Raw genomic sequence first — 19,998 nt, forward strand, 5'->3', positions numbered from 1 at the left:
GGGTTTTTGTTACATTGTATGTTTATTTATGTAAATCTGTAGAAAAGCCTTACAAAGTTACCCTTTGTTTAATCTGACGTGTAGCCTCTGTTTCATACTGCGCTGTTTAATAAGGGGTCAGATTTTATTTATGTGGTTAAATAGAACATAAATATAGACATTTCACACGATGTACCATGTAAATGTAAGCCTTTGTAGTTACAAGTTTTTGTAGCTGGAGAATTGTTTTAAAAGGCATGTAATTTATTAGCTATCAGTAGCTGCTTTATTGCCTTGCCGCGCTGCAGTAATAAATAAAAGAAAGTGAGCTGATTTTACAAATGGCACACAAGGTGCACATTTTGTGAAAAAAGTCTTTTTTTAAAGAATTGGCATTAAATCCTTTTTTTGTGATGACAAAGAGGCTAAGAGTGCAAACTGTATTTTCTGTTTATCGAAAACAGAGTCTCTTTTTCTCGAGGGCATTTTTTCCTATGATCATCAAGGGATTTCAAAAGCAATAAAGTGTGGAATCATTGTTCGACTTGAACAGTATTAAAACTTAGGTTTTAATTTCAGTGAAGTAATAAGATTTGAACCTGTCTCACATTACAGCACTGTAAGGCATTTAGCAATTGTATTTTAAAGGAGGTTTTTAAAATGCAGCTCGCTTGTAAGCTAACTGTCTGTCTAGTAATTAATAGTTGCTCTTCAGCAGAGGCTGTTGTGAATTATACTAAGAAATCTCAGTTTTGTTAATAACAAATTATGATAATTGTAAGGATGTTAATTCCTAATTAGTTTAAACCTACAATCTTTTTTGCCCCTTTCTGAGATTGATTTTCAAATGAAGACAAAAAAATAGAGACTGAGGGTTTCAGCATGATCTTCACCTTAGAATTAAAAAGAAATTATCCACGTTTATCTGTAAATTTCAAGAAACTTTATTCCTTGGTTAGGAGTGCACATCAGCTTCCTGCTAAGAACTGGTGAAGTATTTAATCTGTAACTGTACTTTATATCATTAATGCAATTTCTTTTTTGAAATTGTATGTTGAAGATAATTCTGCAGAGTGCTTCTCGTTTCTGTACTGACACAAGTGAACTCCAGGATACTGGAACTTACTGTGCACGTTTTTGCACAGATATTCTCGAGGTTCAAAATGCAAATATTTCTTCATGTTGGTTGATGAAATGTTGGCTGATGAGAGACTAGCCGTCACTGTACCTTGTGGCTGGAAATGAGCATGTATGATTTTGGAGAAGGGAGGAGGGCAAGTTTATACACAGGTGCATGTTCAAAACAGCCATCACTGTTTAACATTGGAGTGGTGAGCTATGACCTTCCGTGATGATTTTGAACGGTAACTGCCTCCATTAGCCATAAGGTTTGTTTCTTTATTTTAGTAGATGGCCTAGACTGTAAATATTAGAGGATCTAAAATAAATCAACATATTATCCTAAGGATACAAAACGTAAGAGCTATTTGTGGTTAGGAACCTTTGACAGATAGTTTGGATGAGGCAGATGATTGCCCGCCTCTCGTATCTGGCTTCCATTGCTGTGCCTGCAGGCAGTTTAGTGTTATAGTTGTATATTGATGTCAGGGTTACTACTGAGTGGCTAGCAATGACAGATGTCTATAATTACAGGCAATGCTTCCAGTATTTCAGAAGAGCCAGCCTATGTTGAACAATTATCTTATTTCTGGCTTGCCAAAGAGGGTTGTTCAAATTGCTAGTATTAGCTGTGGTGGCTGTAACACCTCTCCTTATGCCGTGGGATAAATGTGCAAAAGCACTCTCATGTACAACCCTGGTGCAGAACCTTTTTAAAATACGTGATACCACTAAATTTTGTGTGCTTAAGGCTTGATCCTGAGAGATGCGGAACACCTGCAGCTATCTTAGTCAGTACAATGAAATAGTTTTGGATATAGAAATTTTAGAACTATAATAAGTAGCTATGATTTTTATTACTTGTTTTTAAGCGCCAAGCTAATGTTGATGATTTAGCATTGAGGTTTATTGCACATAAGCATGCTGAGTGGGCCTCTCATTTAGATGCAATTAAGCAACTGAATAAAATTCAGCTGGACACTTTTAATAGTTTCAGGGGCAAGTAAGAGTGTCAATTACTGCTACTGAAGTACCTATAAGACTTTATCTTTTGGAGTTTCTGACTGGCATGAATCTATTCTTGCAAGCTGTACAGTATTGGTTCATTTCAATCATTAGAGGATTTTAAAGCAGCATTTTGGCTTCTTGTTAAGCAGAGACCTGACTGCATATATGGCTTGAATCTCTGCAGTGCAGTGTATAGCTCTAATGGAAAGTGCAGCCCAGAACTGTGCTTTGAAAACTAAAGATCTTCCAGATGATGTTCAAAAAGTAATAGCTGTTAATAGTATTTCTCAGTTTTCAGTATAGTATTTGTACTTTAAGCCCTGGAGGGGAACAAAAGAGGCAGTGGAATTAAAAATCTCTAATGGTGCTTTACAAAAATGAAAGTCTAAACAAGACTTTTAAAGCTAAGCACCTTTTTAACAACTGGATAACTGAAGACCTAGCAGATAAACCAATTTCTTTTTTTTTTCTTTTTTTTTTTTTTTTCCCAGAGAATGCTTCTCATGCCGCATCAGTAATAACAGCAGTTAGTTCATAGTAGGTCTCCCGTAGTAAGTTCAGCAGAATTGTAAATCTTTCTTTCAAGATTTTCAGAAAATGGGAATTAAGAAAGGAAGAACTAAATAAGTAAATAAAAGCTGAGAGAAAGTCATTGAAATAGAGATCAGTTTCCATTTAAGAAAAGGTTTATTGCTGACATCTCATGGGCACTTCCCGGAGCAGGAGGTGGGGAGTTAATCACTCCCGCACCCCAGACTCCTGTGAATTCTCTTGCTCTGTTGAGCTAACAGGGAAGGGACTGGGGAAGAGGGCCTGGAAAACAGCTTTTGCGGGAACTGTTAATACCTCTTACTGTCTGAACTTGTGATGACAGAGTATTTCAACAGCCGAGGAGGGAAATAACATCCATAACAGCGACTGAGCCACACAGCAGATTTACCCTTTCCCCTACAACATAACACTTTGTTGTAATAACAATACCCTAATTTTTAAATGTTGTTTTATAGTAGGTCTCTTACAATTGAGGATAACTTTATGCAATATTTTAATTAAGCTAGGTTTATAGGTAAGACAGTAGGTAGTATATCATTTATATAATTGGCGTAGTTCCTCTGGTTGCTTACAAACACATGTAGCAGTGAATGGGAGAGTAGCCTACTTTTTATGTAGCACAAAGCCCAACTTAATCTTCAGAAATCCTGTCTGAAACTGAGGCAATTTCTTATGGCCTGTTTTGGAGTTTTTTTCATTTAGGGAGCTAACTATAAAACGACAGACTAACCCATTTTCTTGGTTTAGGCTCTGAGTTATGGGTGTTTTGAGATCTTCCCCTTTTTAAGACAGCTGGTCAGGAGTGGAGGTGACCAAAGTTTTCCTCTTTTATGGACAGGATAGAAAAATCAAGGCTTTTTAAGCCCTTAGTTTGGTCAGGAGGTAAAGATGAATGATCTGGCACCCTGATATACTAATTAGGAGATTCAGTTCAGATTTTCAGAAGTTGTCTGTGGGATTTGGAAGCTAGGTTTCTGCTGCGTTGTAATGGTGCTTTTAAGTGCTGAAAATTCAAAATACCTGAGTGTGATTTTAAAAAGCAGCAGAAATTACTAAATGCATTGTGGCGTTCGACACGGAGAAAGAAACTTGGGATGAGTATGGAGTTTTAGCGGGTGACGCACAGGGGTATTAGTCAGAGGCAGGACGGCAGCTTCAGAAATCTGCTGTAGTTGCCCCTGCCCTGCGTGAATTCCCAGACGGAGCGTGGGGACGGAGGTGTTCTCCTCGACCTGCCTTGTGTGCTCCAGCCCAGCTGCTCCAGGCTGTCCCCACTCAGCTTCGGTCAGGTTGGGGTAAATACGGGTAAGGTCTGGTTTTGCCCTCAATGTTCATGACAAAATACTTTAATGTTGCAGTGATAGTTCTCTGCAGCAAGGCCTGGAGAGCTTCAAGGAAGTTATAATGTCTTAAGCATTTATGCTGTGCCTACGGGTAATAACTTTACTGTAATTTTCTGAAGATTCATTATCCAAAATCTTAATTCATTATAATAGCCCTTATGAAACGTATAGAAACCAACATTTTCTTGTGTTTTCTTATTTGCACAGTGTGAGAGATTCATTGCTCTGTTCTAATTTGTTTCATGGGGTGCGTTTGAGTACATTCCATACAGTGCTGTTATTGAATTTCTGTGACTGTCATTATATAGCCATACAACCTTTAGGAACTCATATTCTGAGCTTCCCAGTTCTGTAATCTGCTTCACATTTAAGAATTGACATAATTAGCTTCTTCAGAGTTATAACGATAGTACCAAAACCAGAAGACCTCAAAAGACAAAGCAAAGTTAAGCATATCTAGGGCCAAAGGGTAGAAAAGACAGGGAGATAAAGTTTTAGAGTGATTACTGAATTGTGTCTCTGTTTTCTTGGACTCTGTTTACATACAAGTGTTTTGCTTTATAAACATTGCTTCCACAATTTTATTTTCTCATCCTTTTGAAACGCAGCAGGTACAGTTCAAGTAGTTGGGAAGTATACAATGATGTAATTGGAACCACTGATAAATCTGCTAGATCGTAAAAAATTCCCTGGCACCCCAGCTTGTGAACCTGCTGTCTTCCTTAAACGTCCTGATTCCACTGAGGTGGTTATAATGGTAAAAACAGGGGAAAAAAGAGGGATTCCTGGGTCTCTTGCCTTCACGCTTGCTTTAATATGTTTGAAATTGTTACTGATTATTATTGAGGCCGATCTCTTCTTTCTCTTCACTGTCATGACCATTGCTGTCACCTTTGAATATAGCAATGCCACCTGGGTATTGGTGGCAATGGTGGTGTCAGCCTGAGCTAGCTTTAAGGACCTCGAGTATGTGCTTGTACCTGTGAAGGTCATCGAACATTGTAGCCGAGTGTTATCACTTCTGCAGATTTTCGCTTATGTTCAGAACTGCTGTAAGAATGAGATGGTGCCGGTGGGATGTTTTACTGTTAAGCTTACATTTTTGGTGATATCATGGCGTGATAGCGTAGTGCCATGCGTTGATGCAGGGTTTGTTTTGGAAGTTATAAATCCTGCAGTTGTAAGGATTTGGGAATGATTGTGTAAAGGTTTTCCAGAAGTCTTCAACTGGTGGTTTCCTGCTGACAGTCAATTATCCTGCTCCTTACTTGGAGTGTCTGGAGGGAAGTAAGAACATAAGCCGTGGTTTTTTCCTTGCTGGAAGAAGAAGGGGGAGGTCTGAAAGGGAGGAGACCCAGCGGGTGTGTGGCTGTGAGGTCCCCCAGGCCCCCCAAGGCCCTGTGCTGCCTTTGCCTTTATGGCTCTGTGATGGGAACCAAGCTGAGGATGAGACCACTTCCACGTGTGATTCCACATCCTTTTATGACCCCTTTCAACAGTGGTTTTCTCCGCCTTTTGAATATGTAGCACAGTCTTTGTTGTTGAAGTGTGTTTTATTATTATATGTCCAAAATGCTTTATCATTAATTTTTTATAGTGCTTAAAAGTCTAAGGGCGTTTCATTGTTGTGGTTGAGGGTTGTTTGCTTTTCTATTTTTACATGCTGAGAGTGTGTGTTGGTTTTGAACATGATTTTGAAGAAGGTGTTTAAAATATCACATTTATTTTAGCTTACAATTTGTCACATTAGGGAGCGGGTAGTAGTTTTTATTACAAGCACTGTATTCATGCTGACTTGAAATGACCCTGTCACATGTGAAAACAAATCAGATTGTTGCTGTTAATGAGCTTTTCAATTTACTATTCAGTGGATCAGATAAGTGGATTTAAGAGGTAATGATCCTGCTTAGCACTCAAGCTTGGCTGTCAGATCCTAGTAGTTGTGGGAAATCCCCAGGGACAAAAGCGTTGACACAGTTCTTGATGGGATAATGGGAATCAAAGCTAATGGATGATAAAAGGAGTAGTAAGAGTTACAAGGATAATTGTGGATTAAAGCACTGCTCTTTGTCAACGCTGACTGCTGTTTTAGTATTTTATTTGTTAAACTCTGATGTGGGGAGAGCCTAGTGTGACAACAGAGCACAATGCTACTACAACATGTGCTCCCTCGCTCTCCCTTTCTCCCACTGGTTTCCCGTGGCAGAAAGGAAAGCTTTTAACATACATGTGCATTTGCTGATATGTTTACGTTCCTCACTATCCCTTTTTCTCTTTTCCTCATATCAAATACAGAAACTCTTAAACTTTGCTAAAATTGCAGCTGCTATAGCATCTCAGCAGTGCACTATTTAGCGAGGTGGGTTTTTTTAATTAGAAGGTATTTTTATATTTGAATGTATTATCGTTGCTATGTTTAATTACTATAAATAACTTCACATTTACAGTGTGAACATAATATTTTGCAACGTCTGAAGGATTGTATTGTATATTTTTTCATATTTTGATTGTCCTTTCACTACTGATTTTTGTCACAATAAATTACATTCATACAATTATAAAAGGATAAGTTAGTTTACAAGTTAAGTTATCCTTGATCTTGGTGCAATTTCTGGTTAGAGCTGCAAGTTTATTTATTCATGTCTTTATTATGCTCGGATTTAAAACAAAAGTCTTTGGGACATGAAAATACAATTTTTATTGTCTTATTTATTACTTGTATTATTATTATTGACTTCCTCAGAGGTAGAATACTGCTGGTTTGGTTCTTAAGCAAAGTCATGGGATTACATCAGTAGCAGAAAGGAAGTTGGTACAAGCAAGTTTAGGTACAGTAACAGAAGTACTGAGATAGCTGAAGTTCATTGGTATTTGTGTGGAATACGTAATGTCAGCGAACAAAATTGACAGCTAGATGGCACCAGGCTTTCACCGCTGGGTAACTGAGGCTGCATGTGCTGTGCTTGGTGCTCCAGTTTCAGACCTTAGTGATACTTGACTCGATCACATCATATGGAAGAATTACATATAACCCGTAATATTTGGGTTAGTGTCACAAAAGGTTAAAATGACTGAAATGAAACGTACTGACTGGTAGATCTGTGTTTAGCCCAGTCATAAGCAAAGAGCAGTTACTTGAGCTCAGGGTAAAGTGAGTTGGCAGAGAACTGTAAAAGAAATTTTGCAGTACATGTCTCCCTTCTGTTTCTGAAGTTGATTTAACCCAACTAAATGTTTTTATCAGAACTAAATGTTAGGCTACTAAAACGACCAGAAAATTTTATGAAGATTACACAGTAAGGAAAAAAAGTATACTTGATGTGTCCTGTGCATTTGTTATTGCGTCATAACAGCAGTTTGATCTGATAGGTAGGGTGCTGGGAAAACTTGGCTGGTAATACATGTCTTGGGCCTGAATTAAAGGGGAAAGGTATACAACTATCAGTTACTTGGCTGCCAAAGCCTTTGCTCTCCCTTCAAGAACACAAAACCGAATGTCTGAAGAGTACCTAATTTACCAGATTTTATGACTGGCAGCGCAAGAACTTTCAAACGCAACCTAAAGGACAGTGTTGAATCGCATCCCACTGAGGACAGAGACCAAGAGAAGACTGTTTCTCCATCCCTTTGCAGTTCTTTATAATAAAACAGGTTTTTTTAATAGAGACTGTATTGTTCTGTGAACAACAAAATGAGTTTAATGTGGAAAATTTGCATCTCCTTTGTTGGAAGAAATGTATGCAAGGACAAGTAAAAGCCTATCAGTCCCAAATTCACAGAACGCCAGCAGAGAGTGTGTAAGCCTTACACTTACATCTTACAAATGCTTCAGCTAGGTTGGACGGACAGGCATTTGTGCCTGTATTTTTCTCATGCAAAATCAAAATCGGGAAGGTTTTAGAATAACTGAAAATGTTGGTACTTGTGAATGTCTATAATATGTTACTGTTGAAATGTTTATTTCCAGGTGTATGCCCGAATGTCAGAAGTCTTAGGAATAACAGACGACAACCATGTTCTGGAAACATTTATGACAAAAATGTGAGTTTGTGCTTGGGTTCTATTCTGTATGTATTTTGTTTAATGTTTACATAAAATCCAAGTTGTATTTTGTTGTTAAGTTTGCTCTTTGCTAGAAAAATGTTTTCCATAATTTTTAAATATTTGAAGTAAAGCATAACCATTCAGAAGCACCCATATCTTATTTTCTGAAGTTACTGCAGGCCCCTAGATAAACACTTACAGCTAGATATATCCTCCACAGTGCCTGCATCCCTTCTCAAAATGGTTTATGGGAGAATAGAGCTGAGATTTCTTAGACTGTTGTTCAGTGACAGCCTGGCGTAAGCAGTCCCCATCCCTCCCCACTTCTCACTCCGGCACTCTCAGATGTCAGTGGAATTGCCTGTAAAGCTTCATGGTAATTTACAGCGGGGAACTGACCAAGTTCAACTAATCTTTCTTTCTTTTGGGGAGGCTCTTTTGGATTGCTTTTTGGCAAGATCTGGCAAAATTTGCTCTCTGAAAAATACAGATTCACAGAGGAGGATTTTAAGGCCTCATACTGAAGGAGACAAGGCTCGTTATTATCAGCTGTCTTCTTATCGCTGGCATTTGGCAGAATAAGATGGTGTGTTGTTCTGGCAGATAAGTGTTGCAATACTTTCTCTTCAGAATAATCCTAGAAAATTACTCTGGAGAAGCTGCCTTTTTCTCATGCCTCTGTTGCAGCTGCTTTCCTTGTGTGCCAGCAAAACTACCAGATTTTGTCTTTTATTACTTATGTCCTTCATGAGATTTGATAGTTTCTCCTGACTCAAAAAGAGTTTCATCTAAAATCAGTTTTGCTCTTGAAGCAAAACACAATGGTCCCTCTGAAAAATTGTGAATATCCACTAAAAAATTCTGGGAGTCCCCAGGAGACAGTGAGTTCTGTGCATGCCTGGAGAAAGAGAAACAAGTACCTTACCTCTTTATTCTGCAGTGACGAAGATGCTCACACCCTGTCATTTACTTCATGTTACAAGACCTTTAAATACTTTCAGCAGACTTTGACCTACAAGAGAAACATCTCTACTGGTGTTGCCTGTTTGGACAGTATGAAACATGACTTGTCCTTTGCTACCGTGACTACCAACCTTGAGAAATAGTAGCAATTAAGACAAGGTCATTTTCTAATATGACTTAACTTTTCTGTGGAAAACAAGGGCATAAATGCTTTGTTTCCTCCAAACCAGAAGCTGAGTATTATATCTTGCCTTAGGACAGCAATGGTACCCATCAAACCTTGATATTTATCTGGAGTATGCTTTGAAGACAGGTAAATGGAGGGTGATGAATGGAAAAATATTGATGGATACTTATTGTACAGTTTCTGGAAGTAGTCCATGTCATGGTACTAGATGGCTAGGCTTCATTTTGTTGTTTCAAACTACAGTGAAACTTGAACAACTGAGGAAAAAGGGGGTAAAGAGGACTGGTTTTTGGAGACCAGATGCATCAGTTTGCTTCTCTTTTTCTACTTGTTGCTGCCGTTGAGAGGAAATCTCTGTTGCCTGTGCCAGTTGAGGAAATAACATATCATTTAACAAGTTGTATGATAAGTACTACGCGTGTTTAGATTGGATAGGGCTGTATTTGCACAAGTATTGTAAATTAAGAAAAAAAAGGTAGTCAGGGTTTTAATGTTACATGGAAGATTTTAAAAGAAAACTAAGTACATAAAAAGCAAAAATCAGTGCTGCTTTTTAGATTACACACTCTGTATTTTCTCTTTCCTCATGGCTTACAGTATTTTCCTAAAAACATGAATTGTTCCTTGATTAGATTGAAGATCAATTTCATTTTACAGAATGGATGTTACAGCTTGAAATGGACAATTCAGTCAGTAGCTTTAAGAGTTAGCTGTGAAACCGCTGTATAAACACATTCGTGTTTGTGTCAATTAAAATAAACGAGCTTCTCCCCAGTGATAGCATGCCAGTTGGAAAATCTGGGTGTGAAACCATAACATACTCATATATAATCCAAAAACTATGGTCTGATGGGACAATCCAGTCTGGCAGCATTTCTGGTGCTCTGTTACTGAGAATAACCTTAGCACATTTGTAACAGCAGTGGGCAGGATATATGACTGTGATACCATTCACCTTTTTTTGTTGTGGATGTAGTCAGTATTTTTAATCACACTGTTATTTTAGAAAGCCACTAGTCTACTGTTCTGTCTTACCCTACAGATCCATTTTTTTCTTTAAGTAGCTGAAATTTGTAATATGTTATTCGTTAACATCGGGTTAAAAGGAAACACTAGGGAATTCTTAGTGTGCATTTTCTTGTTGATATGGTGGTATTCTCATACAGTAACTGCACAACGTTTGAGACTGTATAGTTTCTGTTTTGTTAATGCCAATCATTATGTGAAATAGAGGAGTTACACTTGAAAGAATGTTGTTGCCTGGTTAATGGCAACCAGTCTTTAAAATCGGAAAGTGTTGGAGAAAGTACCTTCTTGTAATCTGCCATTAGCACTGTGGGATGATCAAAAGACAATGTCAGGTTATTTCCTTCCACTTTGCCATTAAAGAATCCAATGAAGGATGCACGCAGGAAGCATTTTATACTTGGCATGAGGAGTAAACGTAGCAATTGAATTTATGGTAGTCAAACAAGTTGTAGTCTACCAGGACATATTAATTATTTTTCTGTTCTGCTGTTAGAGACTTAACCTCTTTTTGTAATAACTTACTGGTTGACACATGGAGTTTCTAGTTTTGTGAAGTCTAATATGAGCTCAGTAATGTTTAGGTGGATAAATGGCATTTTGCTTTGATTTCTTGAGATTTTGAACACATTTTCTGTTGAGCTGTCTTTCCCCAGATCTCTCTCTTTTCAGTAGTTCGCTTTCATGTATGTAGCTTTAATCTGTTCTTTTGAATTCATTAGTAGCCCATTTGCAGCGGAGGATTGGTGATCAAACTCAGTGAGTTCTTTCATTAACAGAAAACAATTTGAAATACTTGTGTCAGCTTCTGGTAGCTGCAGTAGCCACTGTTCAGTTTATGGACTAAAGTCTGTGTGAAATATTCTTCAACATACAGAAGTATTATGAGATTTGTCAGTGTAAAAGGTGTCCTTCAGACCTTCTGACTGTTGTTCGGAGTACTACTGTCACATCAGATCCTGGACCTTTTATCACCTTCCCATTGGAAGTTAATGAATGTGCCTTTTACTGAATTCTTGTTAAACCATTTCTGAAGGGACAGAGTTTTATGTAGTCAGAATATCCATAAATGGCTGTATTTTCATCACAGTCTTACCAGAAATTTTATAGGATGGTTCTCTTAACATCCACTGTCTTTGCTTGCTTTGACCATCACCTTATAGGATGTATGTGTGGAAGGGGAAGGGCCAACTGAAGAAACACCTAATCTCAAACTAAATTTTTCTGTTATGCATGGCATCTTAAGTCTTCTCGGCTGTGTTCAGCATCGTAGTAACAGTAGAGTAGGTTCATGGAGCAGTAAGCTGGGAGGAGTTATGTGAGGGTGAGGACAGGCAAGAGGGAGCAATGGGATTTGGAAGGAGCTAGCAGGGTTGCAGTGGATGATAAGACTCTGGAGAAGGACTATGACTTAAGGTGTCAGCCTGTCTCCTTAGACTTTCTTCTACTTAGCCTATTGCCCTGAGGTACCAGTTTTCAAAGGCACAGACTAATCCTCCGTCTCTATGAAGTTCTCTATCCTTGTTGCTCCTAATTCCTCCCCAAACAGCCACATCACATGTTCTTATGCCTCTTGGCCTACTTGAAGTGGATCAAGGCCAGGACTCTTAAGGCAAAGAGTGAGACGCCGTACCCAAACCAGTAGTAGTCCTCTCCTTCCACTGGTCATCCCTTTGAGCAGTAGCTGCCTACCTGCCTTGATCCTTCCCTGTATAGGTAAGAAGCAAGTAAATATTTAGACTGGAGTAGTTTTAGGTCCTTCTGCTCCTTGAGCCTGTCCTGGGCATTTGGTGGAAAGTATTTTATATTTATTTTGGCTGCAAGCACCTTTCCTTTTCTTCGCTTACTCTTTGTGAGCCTCCTCTGGTTCCTTTCAATTACTGTCAAATTCATGTGGATGTGATTTATCATGAGGTGGATTTACAAAATATTTGCCCAAATATTTAGTATTTTTGGTCATGATAAAGTAACTGAAACAAGAATAAAAGATGCATATCCAAACATTACTGTTGGATGGTTTTTTGCCCCCCCCCTTTTTTTTTAACTGCTGTAATGATTTCGCTATGGTGGATGCACATACACATACATATAAATAGAGAGATTTTCTATGTGAAAATGTTTAAGTAATACATAACTATAAAAAGCCTGGATCTCTGAATGTTATTCTGAACGCTCACAGTGATATGACTCCATTAATCATAGCAAACTAAAACTTGGCACTTTAATTCATGACAGAACATGCATTTTTTTAACTATTCACCTTTGTCCAGCACTAATGAAAAGTATATATCCAATCACTGTCATTGAGCCACAGAGAGCTTTCATTGTAAATGATGATAATCTACAAGAAATAATTAAAACACGACTGTACAGAGCTTTCTTGCCAACAAATTGCTATCTTCGTTATTACTGAAACTTAAGTACCACATAAGGAAGAGATATTCAAAGTCTTTTTAGGGGATTTGGATGCCCATTTTTCTTGCACTGTAATGGGAATTGGATAGCACACACCTTAAGCAACTTCAAAAGTTTTGTTTAAAATGTATGGTTTTTTTTAAACTTTATGATTATTATAATGCAAGTATATTTGTAATATCTTTAACTTGAGACCAAGACTGTTCCTAAATTTACATGGTTCAGGCCTTCCAATTCATGTCATACTTATGTAAGCTTAAAAGGTTTTTACTCTCTGCTTTAATTTTTTAAAAACAACAAGAAAAAAAAACCAAATAAAAAACCAAACAACAACAATAAAAAAACCCCCACACCCAAACTTGCTGATTTACAGCAGTCGTCATCTCTTCTGGCTGGTAGCAACTTATCTTTTGCAACTGCTGCTTTGTCGTATTACCAAACCTCCTGTGCATGTGTGGTACAGTAACCTACATGTGTGCAGGTAGCGTAGCATTCCTAAGATTCCTCAGCTTTATTGTGATAATGAACCTGCCTGTTACATTTCATAGAAGGGGTTCGAGGTCTCCTGGAAAGAGGATGGATGAATTCTTTGGGCACTTACAAATAGCCTGTAAGCAATATTTGAGCACCTTGGCATGCAATGATAAATGGAGAAGGTATCCACTGTCCGTGTGACCAAATGGATTTTCTCTCTTTGTACAGTGTATACTCACTCTTCAGCACTCCCTTTTCTGTGCTGACTGTGCTTTGCTTTTGCTTTTCTACCTTGCATCCCTGATTCTGTCTCCTCCTCTAAAATTCTTTTTTAAATTGCATTGCAAGTTTTTCAGTTCTCTTGTAAGCTGGGTGTTCCACTCCTATGCTCCAGTAGGATCATTTCCCATCCGCTACTGCCATGCAAACTGCTACGTCTTGTACGAAGGGTTGTCCTTTGCTGTGCAGCACACGGAACTTTTAAGAGCAGTGTGATACAGTCCATGTGTCTGAAGAGGTGTTTCTCCAAATCATAAACTGGACAGGACAGGAAATTAAGGACAGTAGAATAGGCTGGGGGTGGGGGAAGTCATGGAATGGATTGAAGTGGCTGGAAGTGGATATCTTTACCTTGATTCTTTCCCTGGCCAAATATCATAATGACTTGGAACGTGCAAAGAATTTTGATTCTTCTGTGGATGATATGGTAACCCTTTTCCCAGAGGACTGTAAACTGGAGTATATAATCATTATTTATCTTCTCCTTTTAGATTTTAGGTTAAAAATACACAGCCTCTTGAAATAATACTTTTCAGTCACTGTATTAAGGGAAGAGATGTCTGGTGTGCTGATGGAACTGTATTAGTAAGCAGTCATGGTGACAGACAAAGTCTCATAGCAAGCTGGAGGGTTTGGAGGTTGGAAAGCTGGGAAGCTTCTTTGGTGCAGCTTTTAGAGGCTAAGGTTTTATTCTTGTCTTCTTACTAAAGGCAAACTAAAAGCAAATATTTCAAAGCGTACTGGATTCTTAATGCTGTTTCATTTAAAATTTTCAAATTCTCAGCTTTTCGGCATGGATCAGTGTTACTGTTGCTCGTTTGGTTTTGTGTGTGTGTGTAGTTCAGTACTTTGATACTGGTGTTGTTACCAAAATTGGAAATATTCTGCCATTTTTTTATTTCCACTTTTTTTGTATTTGCCTTTAAAATGTGTTCAGTGCTCATCTACCATAGATGTTTTGGTGAATTTGGCATTGGCGTAGCTTTTGATGAAGCTCTTATTTTCTGTGACTCATCTGAAACTTTGTGATTGGTTCTTTGACTCTGTTTCATTTAGTTCATATTTTAAATCAATAAGCCACCTGAGAGGGAAAGAGGCAAGGACACTAGGACTTGGATTTAAGTGCTGTCTTGCCATGATTTCTCCAAGAGCTGTAAATTTTTCTTCTCTTTCATTCCTTGGCTTCTCTTCCTTATATAGTGGAAAACTGCTTTTTGTATTATGAGATTCCTCTCTAGATCTTTAAAAATTTTCTCAGATACTTATAATGTTTTGTAGATGTTTCTTAAAATACTACATTTTATGTGTCTTTCATCTTGCCTGATATTGGTAAGGCAGAAACAGAAATGGGAATTGCTACGATTATAATTGAAATTTTTCAGCCTCTGTTCACTCACAAGTACTTTCTAGCTTTTCTATTATTACTCCATCTTTCAGCATCCAAATACAACCATGAACTGAAAGAATACATTCAGGGTACCACAGTACCCTGAATGTTGGATGAAGAGCCTTCCTTATACAGTTTTAATTTTTTCTTCAAGCTGTCACTGTGACTTCTTGTTTTTCTTTAAATGTCTTATATCTGGCTACTGAAGGACAAAGATTTTACTCTTTTGCAAAATAGCCTTTTTATGATTTTGATATCGATGTCAAATCTGGGTAGTCCAAATTCATTTTTATTGCTTTGTATGGTATATACTTGTTAAGGATTTAGTGCAACTATAAACATCCCCAGAACTCCCTGTAGTAGGGATAAAGTGTGAATTATGGACTTGCTAGAATGGGCTATTTCTTTAAGGCAATCTGAACCTCTGTAGCTCTTCATAGAGATTTTATAAAGTAAATCAATGTTTGTTTGTAAATCTAAATTGAGGAATACTGCTTTGGTAATTGCATTGTTATTTGCCTTTTCCTGAGCAAATAATACTAAACAGTTAGATGCTTTAAACTGCATTCTTGAGTTTATAACTTCCTGAAAAAGAGATTTAGTTTATGTGGTGTAGTACATTCCTTAGCCTGTGAATATGTAAAAGCAATAATCAATGCTGATTTTAAGGCATTTAACATCTCTTCTTCAGGTTCTATATTCCCAAAATTTAAATCTTAACTGCAGCCCAGTCTAAAGAGCTGGTACTGATTATACTTCTTACATCATAGTCTTTCATCAATAGATCTTACAGCTTAAGGTCAGAATCATTATGCATATTCTACAGACAAGGAAACTGAGGCATGCAAATCTGAAATGACTTATCTTGGTCACCTGGCAGTTTGAGATACACCCTAGCAGTTTGATATCATGATCAGAAATAGATCAGACTTCCGAGCCAGGAAGTCGTGCTGCCTTTTCATTTGGATGGACTGTGTTTCAAAAGGCTGTGATGGCCTGTTTTTATTTCTCCAGATGAATCCAGTATCAGAAACTCCGCTGTGAATCTCTACGCAGCATTATCTCCCTGTCTGGAGGAAGAGGGCATTCAACTTTCTTTTGGGTTTTTGAGCAACTGGGGGTGATGGTGGATGTCCTGGAAGAGTAGGGCACAGTACTTGCCTACAAAAAAGGGAACTAAGAGGAAGCAACGTGTTATACGCCAGTCAACCTAACTTGGCTTCTCAAAGGAATACTAGAAAAAAGTTACTAGTAGTCAGTGTATAATTAAGTGGTAAATGCATTGAGCTACTTGGGGGAGGGGGTAATTTCTTCTTGGACTCATTGGCTGGAGTTTACAACAGAAACAGAAAGCATCAGACATTCAGACTTCAGTAAGATTGTTGACACTGGCCTACTGACATTCCCCTAAGAAAGCTGGGAGATGACAGCCTACAAGATCAGTGAGTCTTAACTTACTGTTGTAACCACTCCTCGTTTGAAAAAAGATTACGTTCCTCCGCTTTACTGGCTTCAATTTACCCCTTCCATCTGAAGGCTAATGCCACCTCTTCACCTCCTAATAAATCGAGTAGGTGAACACAACAGATTCCATCCCAAGTCCCTCAGGTGTCTCTGTGCTGACCTGCACACAGGACCGCAGGAGCTGCAGAGCGTCCCGGCTCTGTGCTCCATGTCTCACACTTAACCTATGGAAGGTAGTAGAGCAAGTGTTAGCTGCATGATTTCACTGAAAGGCTAACTATAAGGAGTTGCTGTCAAAAATAGTAGGTTGTTTTATGTGGTGTTCCCCAAGGATTGATAATAGGTCTAGTGTTATATCACAATTTATGCATTGGTTCATTAATCAGAGTGTGCCTCCTAAATGCCTATGTCTGAGAGGGGTTCAATTAGGGAAATGCAGTATCCCCTATGTATCTTGACTTTAGTTAAGTGTTTGGTGTAGGGAAGAGTTAAAATAGGGTTTAGCACAAGAATTGCAAGGTAGAGTTTCACTGGGAATTGGGTATATCAGTAGCTCCGTGAATTGGCCCTTAGTTTTTCTGTGCCCCATTTCTCCTGTGGAAATTTTCCTAGGGAATTTATAGCAATTTGGTTTTATCTTGTGAAGAATTGGGCAGATAAATACTACAGAAGTTAAGTGGCCAGATACTGTGTTGAAAAGTGAGTAAGATAGATATAAGTAGGGGTAAGCTTCAGATAATTTATTTCATTATGACAGATGATGGATTTTTTTAAAATGAATGTATTTTTTACAATATTACAAAAATGTTTGAATCCTTTGTTCAGGAAAAAGACATGGCACATTTTTATAGCATTTCCTGTCTCATAAATGGAAAATCCTAAGACATATCACAGAAATACATTTGTAGTATAATGTGCTACTACTCTGAGCTTTTGCACTGCACTTCTCAAAAAGAGGAAAATGTATTATAAAATCTCACTTCCTTGTTTTGTTTTCTTTATTCTAGTGTTACAAATCTTAAATACCGGGGAAGATGTGAGCCGGTGATTTCAAGAACACTTCAGTTTCTAAATGACCTTTCTGTTGGATATCCTTTCTATTGTATATGGCATAACATATTATTTGAAAATAATAAGGTAAAAATTAATATGAGACTTTTGATGTTTTGTATGCCACATTTCCAAACCAATTACGATATTAATATTTATTCATTTTGGTTTATCTTTTTTTATGTATAGTTTTTAAAAGGTGTGCTTATTTCCACCTACTCCTTATCAACAAAAGAGAAATCATATAACTAGTTGCTTATGGTCATCTGTCTCATTCCTAATGTTCTTGAAGTCAATACCATTGATGAGTTCAACAACATTGAGAACAGGCTTGATTCTGTTAGCAGTTGAGAACAGGATTGGTTCTACTTTGAGGATGAGTCAACCAAGATAGGAAGCACAAGTTAGATTTTTAAACACAAGCCTCTTCACATGTTTTGTCTTTGCCTGATTCTAAGTTCCTCACTGTGTCAGTGTCATTACTACTGGTAAAACAGCCTGATTTTGCATGTGAATTTTTGTCCGGGTTCAAGTATTTTTGTGAAATTCTTACCCAGATCATGGATGCTAACTTGCTGTCTGTTGCAAACCTTTTGTATCTTGTTCTAATATTCACTCGCTTATCATCAGTTGCAGAAGAATGTTTGCTCTTTGAATTTTCAGTCAATCAAGCAAGAAGATTTAAAAAAAAGTAGTAGCTGGTTTTTATGTGACACAGTATTTAAAAGTATATGACAGATGATAAACCACCGGGGCTCATGAAAACATTCAATATTGAAATCCTTCACTATTTTAAAATAAAAACAACTTTTCAGTAATTTTCTAGAGGAGATTGTTAGACAAGCAGAGGGGAAGGTACCTGGAATATGACAGTTGGTATCATTTTACTTCTCTGTAGAACTCTAATCATATAAGAAGAATTTTAATATATTTCCTTGAGTTGAAAGATGAGTGTGGGTTTTCACATTCCGTAAGTGAATTTTGTTTAATGAAAATCATACAATGTGTACTTCTATATGTTTACTTGAAATACCATTAAGCAGCTAACTTGATATTTTAAATATGCATGTGTTTATGTTCTCCTGGCATCACAGAAATAGGACTGAAAAGGACTTGAAACTGAAACATTACTAAGGAATTTGACAAAAACAGAAGGGGAGACATTTATTTCATTAATAAGATTTATGAAGGGACTAATGAGCTCTGTCCTCTTTAATACTTACTGCTTCAGTAGGGTTCAAAACACTTCCAAAATAACCAAGAAATTTAACACAGGGCACCTAACTTAAAGTGCTTACCTGTTTATTTATGTATGTATACTTGCTGAAATAATCAGCCTCATATTACTGCTAAAGCCAACAGGCATCTAGCATTTCATGTTGTCTTCTGGAGGCTTTCAAAGGCATGTATTCACATGGTAGCTCTCAAAAATGAGGGTCAGTATAAACTATTGGTGCAAATAATACTTTCCAAGGCTGAAATGTCTGGATAGTTTTAGTTTTCGAATTACTCAAATTATATCTGCAGTAAATGAGTTTCTGCTCATGAAATAGATACAATAATATCAGGACCTAGAAAGGATGAAAAAGTAGATATTTAATAACCTAAGTTCTTCTGAAGAGTAGAATTGTGATGAAACTGTGGTTTTTTTCTTTGCAAAAACTTGCTAACTGCTGCAAGAGCAGTTTCAGACCCCTGTGCATAGTCAGGATGTAAAGCAGCACTGCCTTCATAAACATACATCTTAAACTTCAATGTGAAATGTTTATAGACTAGTAAAAAGAGAGATTAACTAAAAACATAAATACCAAAAATTTATGCAATTACTTTTCGATGGAAATACTTCAAACAAAAATTCTGAGAACAGTAGCTTTTCTGCTTAGATGGGTGGGGTTGTACAAAGACAGCTTTAATGCTGGTTCACTTCACCGTGATGTTGTATTAGTTAAGTTTAAAATTGTGTTCCCTGGCAAACCATAAAAGATTTCAAAAGTATTAGACACCCACTTTTGTGCTGGAATTTAATATGCAACTTTTTATTGGAAAATAATCGTCCTTGTCTGGCAAAATCCACCATGCAATATTTCTGTTAGTAGGCATAATGCAATAAAGACAGGGAGGGCTATTTATCACTACAAATTTTGAGGATTTCAGGATTCTTTTTATTATTTTAATATATTTCTTTGGTATTAAATCAGAAAAATGATAAATTACACCTGTCGAGGCTGTTTTTCCTTTTTCCCAGAAAATGATGTACAACCCAATTTCACTGGTCATTTTGGCTTTTAAAGATATGTATTTTTTTCCTATTAAAAACTCTACCAATAGTTTTTTTTTAATAATAATACTGAAGTACTTTTTATTTCAAACATATGAAGTAGTTTATAACTACTTCCTGGCATTGCAAACTTTGGCCTTTTCACATTATATTAGGGGTTTTTTAAAAGGCATTAAGTATATATTGCTTTGAAAGAAATAGTGTATTGTTAAGATGCTGGATCCAATGGATCAATTTTCAGTATTTGATATAGATTAAATTGTGGCTAGCCTGAAAGGTTAAAATAATAATTTATTTAATTTTGGTACTTTCTGTACATCAGTCAGCTTCTACACAGTCTTAGAAATTGGTATTTTTTCTTTTTTTATGTGTATAATAGCCTTTTTCTAAAGGATAATCTAGAATAAAAAGCAAACCATAATTTCAGCAA

At 37.2% G+C, this 19,998-nt stretch overlaps 1 protein-coding gene across 2 annotated transcripts in view; it reads left to right on the plus strand.

Moving 5' to 3' along the window:
- Positions 1 to 19,998, plus strand: part of RANBP17 (RAN binding protein 17) — a 166,580-nt gene that overhangs the window by 77,864 nt on the left and 68,718 nt on the right. For both annotated transcript variants that reach the window (XM_052772235.1, XM_052772236.1), the window contains exons 15-16: positions 7,969 to 8,042; positions 17,248 to 17,328. In XM_052772235.1, coding sequence (XP_052628195.1) covers positions 7,969 to 8,042; positions 17,248 to 17,328 — 155 coding nt within the window. The remainder of the gene's footprint in view (positions 1 to 7,968; positions 8,043 to 17,247; positions 17,329 to 19,998) is intronic.

Source organism: Harpia harpyja, chromosome 20 (genome assembly GCF_026419915.1).
Source record: "Harpia harpyja isolate bHarHar1 chromosome 20, bHarHar1 primary haplotype, whole genome shotgun sequence".
Lineage (NCBI taxonomy): Eukaryota > Metazoa > Chordata > Aves > Accipitriformes > Accipitridae > Harpia > Harpia harpyja.